The sequence below is a fragment of the Polyodon spathula genome, chromosome 15, assembly GCF_017654505.1.
Source record: "Polyodon spathula isolate WHYD16114869_AA chromosome 15, ASM1765450v1, whole genome shotgun sequence".
Lineage (NCBI taxonomy): Eukaryota > Metazoa > Chordata > Actinopteri > Acipenseriformes > Polyodontidae > Polyodon > Polyodon spathula.
This window is the reverse complement of record NC_054548.1, coordinates 7,994,844-8,003,115: the sequence shown is the minus strand read 5'-3', so window position 1 is coordinate 8,003,115 and position 8,272 is coordinate 7,994,844. Positions and strand designations below refer to the sequence as shown.

At 37.6% G+C, this 8,272-nt stretch overlaps 1 protein-coding gene across 1 annotated transcript in view; it reads left to right on the top strand.

Moving 5' to 3' along the window:
• Window positions 1-5,240: 5,240 nt before the first annotated feature.
• The window catches only part of LOC121327920 (alpha-1,3-mannosyl-glycoprotein 4-beta-N-acetylglucosaminyltransferase A-like), a 43,232-nt gene continuing 40,200 nt past the window's right edge, over window positions 5,241-8,272 (top strand). The window contains exons 1-2 of the mRNA XM_041272265.1: window positions 5,241-5,418; window positions 5,976-6,287. Coding sequence (XP_041128199.1) covers window positions 6,194-6,287 — 94 coding nt within the window. The 5' untranslated portion in view covers window positions 5,241-5,418; window positions 5,976-6,193. The remainder of the gene's footprint in view (window positions 5,419-5,975; window positions 6,288-8,272) is intronic.

Below are 8,272 nucleotides of genomic sequence, written 5' to 3'. Positions count from 1 at the left end.
TTTTTTGCAGGGAGACATTACAGTGTTTTGAACTGCAACATGTCAAAGAGCCTTTAATTTCTCTTGCATTTCCCCATTATGAGTAGTGCAGAGTGACATTACGGGTAGTTGATATAAAATAGCTTCATTGACATCACTCTTAAAATCCATAACAATCAGATTATGCCAGTTATTGCAGTATCTGATCTAACAAGTACAATGAAGACTGTACACTAAATTAGATTGTATAAACATAGTGTTATGAGAGCACAAATTAAATTGACATGTCTGAGTATTCTCACCCACAGTGAAAAATGCAGTCCAACTAAATGGAGACTAATGCTCACCATACAGAGACACTAAGCAAACTGAGGAAGTGCAAGAGCAACGTAAAGTTCGAACTGGTTTTGAGTGTACTGAACCCTCTCTCGTCAACCCCGCAGAGCTGTGAATAAGAGGATTTTGTTAATATAAGAAGTGACTGTGACAAGAAGGAGGTATATGATTACTAATGCAACAACAATTGTTAGTAGAGTGCCTGCAGTATGTTGAATTGTAGTTCAGTTAAAATGTCTTCCTTCAGCCTCAGTTGAAGCTTTGCATTTATGATTTCAATTTCCTCTGTCTCTGTAAACACAGCCTAGACATTCCTGTAGACTATGCAAACTCTCAATGTCTGTCAGACAAGTTGTCTTTACCATTGTGGCTGCAACATGGAAATGTAGCTTTATATATAGATATATAGATATATATAATATAATGATTATATATATATATATATATATATATATAATATATATATCCATTATTATATATATATATATATATATTATATATATTAGTCTTTATGTAATAAGGAATTAAAATAATTGTTAAATTAATCAACGTTTGAGTGCGTGAGTCATGTCCAAGTGTGCTCTGCATATAATGTATTTGTTTCTATTTCCCTGTGCCCTGTGTATTTTAATTTACAATATAGACTACCAAATAAACCACATGTGCAGTTTATAGTTGATGAAACCATCTGTTTAAAATTAAATTGAATGAAAAGAATTGTAGATAGTCATACTTTTTTTTATTATTATTATTTTTTACTATCTAGTCTCACCAGATAAAATAAACTAACAGTCACTTACTTCAATGTTACATGTACTTATATATTTAAGACAAACGATATGTGTGTGTTGGTTCTAGAAGTGTGTTAAGCATAGCGGTAGACAAATAAATCCTCAATCATCTGTGCACAGAACAGGGATATCACAATTCTTATAGGGCATTCCACAATGGCCCTCAAGGTGGCTACCCAGGAGGCTGAATTGAGAATATCATCCAATATTTCATACTTGTGACAAAGTAGATTTAAACGCAGGTCTCCAGAGGCAAAAGGCTAGTGGATTGACCCAACTCCTTGTTGTTTAGCCACAGTACATTATGCTATTATATCTTAAGATCAGGTTTTTGTGAGGTGCTTCTCACTTATGTCGGCCAAATTTAATTAAGATTCAAAGGTGTTTTGTGTCTATATATTTCCACTCCGTTAAAAATGAACAGCATCTAGATACTTTTTCACATACCTTTCCAACTAATTACAGCGCTGCAACACAGTGTTGCACATATTCCACAAACACCCTGTTAAATACTATTCCATCAGTGCAGGTGCAATGGTGCCAGTGATGTGTGCTTCTGCTGCACAGATACATCTGACACTTGGATTGGGAAAATTGCTGCTATGTTAGGAATTCTCATCTTTAAATACACTTTCATTAACTAAAAAGCTCAATGTGACAGGATGCAAGTGTGCAGTGTACAAAATGATTGTCCGGATGAGGGGGGATGGGGGAGGGTGGGGTTGAGTATACAGCGGGTTTACAAACCCATAAAAGAAGCAAACAGCAACAGCAATTGTATTCCACAGTGCACCAAACTGTGCTCTTCAAACCCCAAGGATGGGGAGGTAGAGCTGGAGGTAGAGGTAGTGGGAGAGGGGGAGGTAGAGCTGGAGGTAGAGGGAGAGGGAGGTGTGTGTGCTGTGTTGTGCTGTGCTGTATTTATGTCCAAGTCTGTGTTTGTTTATGTTTGGTGCGTTTTTGTTAAACCTATTTGTTTTGGCCACGTGCCTTTTGTTTTGCTCCTGTGTTTTGTTTATTGTTCAATTATTCTTCTGTGTAAACAGCAACCATTGCCAGTGATTCTGTCCTGTCACAGGGTTCTTTAAAGCAGGGTGGAGCAAGACAACAGATGATCAGGAAGGCATGCTGATAATCACACAATTATTATCTAGCACAAACCACAAACAAATGTGTCTGCTACTAAATGAGGGCTGTGATATGCTGCTCACACACCAACAAACAGCTATCAGGGTGTTTTCTAGGCAGTGAGAACAGGCCTCTCTTCCCCTCGCCTTTTTTCATGTGGCCAAACTAAATTGGCAGGCAAATATCCAATTTAAGCTGACCACATTCCACACCTATATTTCCACTCCCCTTTAATTAGGTCAAGTACAATAAAAGATACAAAAAAAAAAGTGTTGCTGTTTTTTTTTTTTTTTTTTACTTTTTCTTTTATGCACAGGAGAACAGCTGTACACAGGATTAAGTGAAAAATCCATAACGGTGATTGGTTAATTTCTTATACGTGATTTCATTGACTGCACAGCAGGTATAATTGATAAGATAATGTATTTTTCTACAACCTCTTACAAAGCAATAGATCAGTCTCTATGGAAGATATATATATATATTTTTTTTCACAGTACGTGCGTGGTAACTGACATAGAAATGGCATTAAACATTTATGATCTGGCTTTGGAGGTCATGTATAGTCAATTCTGTAGTGCAAATCTATGTATGTCTTCTTTCTTGCACAAAAAACCCTGAACAAGTTCTTCCAAGACAATAGTTTATTTTTTTAGAGTTTGTTTAAAGTTTGCTTGTAACAGAACTATACAACTTGTTTCGTATATGGAGTTGTTTTTTCACAAGCTTCACCTTATTGCAGCTTTCTCTTATATGTGTGCAAGGCCATCCTTATCTATATTAACATACTGTGCCTGCATGTGTGGATCAGGGTCAACACCAAGAATATTTCGAGACATCAGCTAACCACAATTTTTGTCATCATTTTTCTACTTGTGTTTTTCCCACTCCAATTATCAATCTTCTCTTTTGTGTAATATAGCTTCCTATGCCCAATATTAACTGGGTAGCTGACCTGACACATGACTAGGTGGCTAGCAGTGCACATCTTCAGCAGCTAAATTGAGTATAGATAAAATGTATATACCAAGTATTATTTCTAATAAACCTTAAATCATAATGTGTTTTATTGGCTCAATGTTTCAGAACCTTGAAGTAGCTCCCCCATGCCTCGACCTGAAGCCTTTCTGCAAACTGGCACGTAGACTCTATTGGTGAGTGAAAAAGCTACCAGGCCACTTTTGACCTACACATGGAATAATCTGGTTTCAGCCATTTAACTGTACAGTAAGTGTATGAACCCTTTGCTTTCTTGTTTTCTTTTATTGACCATAGTTAAACTGGACAGTCTGCTTTACATGAAGGGACAGCATGTGAAAAGTGAAACCGCATTCCCAAACGCAACATCTTTTGTAGCGTCAGGCTTTTCTCTGCAGCTTTGTTAAGAATTTACTGTTTTAAACCCATCATAAAATGTGCATTTCCTTCTTTACCGTTCAGAGGTCCATTGGTTAATGGAGGGTATTGTATCTTTTAGGATGGGATATGACAGGTTCTTCTGTAACAGCACAAAATATGAAAAGCATATCAATATGTGCTAATGAGAATTAACGCCTGCTTTACATATAATGTTCTGTGCTTACCAAATATATGCCAGACTTCTAAACAAACAGAGGATGCCTTGGCCAAGCCGATGCCCTCTGCCTGGGTGTACAAAAGCACATTGCAGCGAAAAATTAAGTGACAACATATTCACTTAAAAGAGAAGCGTTCAATTACAACGGTTTCATGTCACTCACATTTTACTCAACAACTGTTATGGACATTTCATTCATAGGACAAGATCTTGCTAGTATCAGAACCTATTTTAATCCTTGAGTTGTGAGGCTCTACTTTAGGAACTGATCCCTGGTCATTTTTTTTTTTCAACTGCAGATGTACTTTGCCAGCATTTGTCTGTGAATGAAAGTAGGACTGACAGGTGTCAAGCTGCTGCACTTGTTCAAAGGCAGCCACATGCCTGTTACTGCAAAAATGATGGACAGCTGTGCTGTTTTATACTATTCGAAATAAGAGGTTTTGGTTCTAATCATTATAGTCTAATGGATTATATAGCAAAGCTTGATTCTGGCAATGAAAACATGTATATACATGTTTGAGCTAGAATACCAGGAAAAGGAACACACCAAAATGTGATTGATGTGCGTGCTGCAGATAGAATGCCTGGACTGCGTTACTGTTTAGCAGCTCAAAATATAGTTATACCTGTACAAAAAATTATATGCAACGCGGGAAAAAAAAAAAAAAAAAACACCGTCCAAAAAATTCTATGCAAGGAACAAAAAATCGCCGTACAAGTGTAACCACTTTCATTTGAGCTGACTCGTCTCTCAGGTTGTTTCTTTCTGTCCCCGAGGTACAGGGCTGGATGCATTTACAACTTCATCCACAAGGCGAACCGCTGTCTTTTTGTGGACTTGAAGAACTGCAAGATTATAGAGATCTACACACAGATCATTCATGACTTTACAGAACCCCGTTTTTGGCTAATTGTGTAGAAGATATTAATTTATGAATGCTGTTGCACGTCAAATATATTTTATATATATATATATATATATATATATATATATATATATATATATATATATATATATATATATATATATATATATATATTATAAATGATATTCACATCATCCCTCAACGTGACCGTGACTCGCAGGAAGACTGTACTAGCCTTGTGATGCTCAGAGACCGGGAACCAACAGTTTTTATGTATGCATTAACCACAAACATTTATTGCGTTTTTTACTTTTGACATAAGCGACCAAGAACTTAAAAAAATCACAAAACAAAATTGAAAGGGACAGTCTGCATGGGTCAAAAAAAACCCCACTAGTTCTAAGCAGAACTGCCAATCCTGAGTTTGAGGTGAAAGTTGACCACAAGCAGTATTCTTAGCTGAAAGTAGATTGCGCCTGTTACACGCCTCGTAGTAAGGCTCGTATTGGCTAGACGGGGCTGTAACCAATAGCTGGGTTTGGTGGGCGGTGCACAGACGCAGTGCAGTTTGATAGAGAAAGCAGTGTGTGGAATGGAATGTTACCAGAAAAAGTGAGTGACGCTGACACTGAGACAGGGAGGAAGGTTTTGCATGGCGTTGACTCCTTCACAGCAAGGCTATTGGTTGTTAACACGGTAACGTTAATATGTGTATGGAGAATACATATCGTAACATAAAGTAAGTAACATACTAACATTAAAAATGATATATGGATAATTCAATTGCATGGTGAAAAGTATTTGGAAAGCAGACAACGGTAGTTGCTGAGACTTGGAAATGTGTGTTCTGTTGTTGTTCGTTATTATTATGGCAATATTTTTCCCTCGTCGTACTGTGTAGTTTTCTGATATTCGCATATAAGACTTTTTTTTTTTTTTATCAATTTCGCAAAACAATTTGTGGATTTCATGTTTCAGTAACTCCTCTGTGTGAACGAACCTCAAGAGGCTCTCAACTCCAACGTGTAACATTTCACTTACAATCTCCTAATCAATTATTATTATTATTTTTTTACAATCGCCGGAAATTCTGTGTTTTTGATCTAGGTTAGCCAGTACTGCATGTTAAATTCGAGGCTATTAAGTTTTTATGTCTGAAATAAGCCCAAATAAACGATCAAAACAGACAAGTGTGGATGGCCCTTCTATATTGTGTAACGCAATGTACTATATTGTGGTTCTAATGGAAACATCTTATCTGCATTTTACTGTTTGCCTTTTTTTTTTTAATGCAAGGTCATAAAGAAGAAACAATACAGGACAGACTTACTCTTACTATTTACGAGATACTCGGAGTGGAATAGTCGTGCTGCTTTCTTTCCACGAGCGTCCCCTGTCCAGGCTGAGAATGATATGAGCCCTGTACAGAAGACAAGCCCCTTCTTACCGTTCCACGAGTACTCTGCTGTGGGGCTATTGAACTGCCGGGATACGTACTGTGATGATGAAATGAAATGAGGCTCAGAAGTGGAACTGTGGCCACAGCGTTAATCTTCATAACCTCTTTTATGAGCCTGTCCTGGTATACAACATGGCAAAACGGAAAAGGTAAGGCAAGAGTGAAGTGTCTGTAAGCGAAGAAATTGCTTAATGAGAAGTTACCTATAGGGGGTTGTCAAATATGAATGCAAATAAAGTGGGCACAATTCCCACACAAAATGTAGTAATATGAAACAAATAAAAACAAGAGATTTAATCCATACCTTTATTTACAGTGTATTAGAGAGGAGTCTGTATTTTTCACTATGGGCAACTTGTAGTGGAATTGGAAAATACCTCCCACAGTAAAAATCCTCTTTTAAAATTGCTTATAGTAAGTGGTCAGAAGTGTTATTACATTAAATCTTTCTGTCTTGTCTTGCCTCCAAGGTATCAGCCCCTCAGATATTGTTCACATCAACATGCAATTCATGATTCAGTTGGTGCTTCCAAGCAGCCTGTTAAAATAGCTTTTGAGCTCACAGGACAGGTATTGCATGGTCATATTAAGGTCCTAGTACTTGTAATGCAGGACTCTCTCTCTCTCTCTTTCTCTCTCTCTCTCTCTCTCATATATATATATAATGAGAGAGAGAGAGAGAGAGTGAGAGAGTGTTGCATGAAGAAGATAGCTTCACCACATTGCAAGTGGAAAACAAAATCAACATCAGAACATTGAGGGGCTTAAATTGTTGTTGCGTTAAAGAGAGATAAGCAGTGGTTTAAGTTGAGTGGTAAACTGGCTAGATGTGCCAGGTCCTTATAGGAGCTTGAGTTGCAGTGGTGAATGGTCAAGCGTAGGATTTTTGTTAAATAGTCAAGTCTTTGTCACCACAGGTTATTTGGGGAAGTGAGTTGTATGTCTTAAATAACGTCTATCTCTTCCTGTCAAGTGGGACAGTCATTAGAAAGTTGTGTTGGCCTAGCTGTTTGAGGAAGTGGTTGAACATTCAGTAATACAGTAGTAAAAATAAATGCACAATATTTTAAAAAGCAGTTTGCAAAAATATTTAAATTCAGTCTTTTATTCAACCATGTATTATCATGGATTTTGTGGATACACTTTGTTTTAAGGATATTTATGGTCAACTACAAATACTGTACTGTACGTTATACTTAAAATAGAATTTTAGTTTTGTTTTAATAGTGCCTTGGTAATTATTTTCCCCCATTTTTAAGTCAATTTGAAATGTCCAATTTGAAAGTAATCGCACTTATTTGCAACCCACATACTGGCTCAGGAGGACAGAAGATCAGTGGGCATCCTACTTTCCCACTGTCGAGCTGATAACCCCATTTTACCTGACACACCTAATGTGCAGAAGTTGCTAAAATACTGAACGAACAGAGTTCAGACAGACTTCTTAGGCCTTGCCTGGCACCTGACCAATAGCAGTCTGTGAAATTGTGAGGCAAACCAACGGCAGACGATTTTCCTCCCAAGCAGTGATCAGCAAGCTGACATAACTGAGAGTGTAAGCATCAGTTTCAACGTCATGCAGCATTGCCATTTACAATCACAGAGCATGTGAAACCAAATGTGAGAGTAAGAAAACGGGTGTGCTGTAGCTGTTCATCTGCTGGAGGATAACTGCTCAGTAAACATTTGACGAGTGGTAGAGGTTCAAGATTATGCTGCTTGAAGTGCAGAATAGTAACGGTTGTTGCCAAAAATTGCCAAGTGATGGATCACTTACTAGATCAGTTCGCATCCGATTTGTCAGTGTGTTCTGATGAACGGTTGTTCTGCTGGTAGCTGGAGCATTGTTTCTTAAAAAAACACACCCACACAGTATGTGCAAATCAGACTGGCCACAGTTATCATCTGTGAAGGCTTTGGAAACCCAAACACAATTATTTCTGAAAGTTACCCTATAGAAGAAAGAAAACACTTTCAATATACTGGCTCCCCAGGTAATATCCATAGTACCAATAGAAAATGATTGGGAAATCGCTGAAGCCCCAGAAATGTTGACTGCCATGCAGTATGTTGCTCATCAGGGTGGATAGAAACCTTTTTTGAGTCCCTCCCATTGCCAATAGCGGCGCCAGAC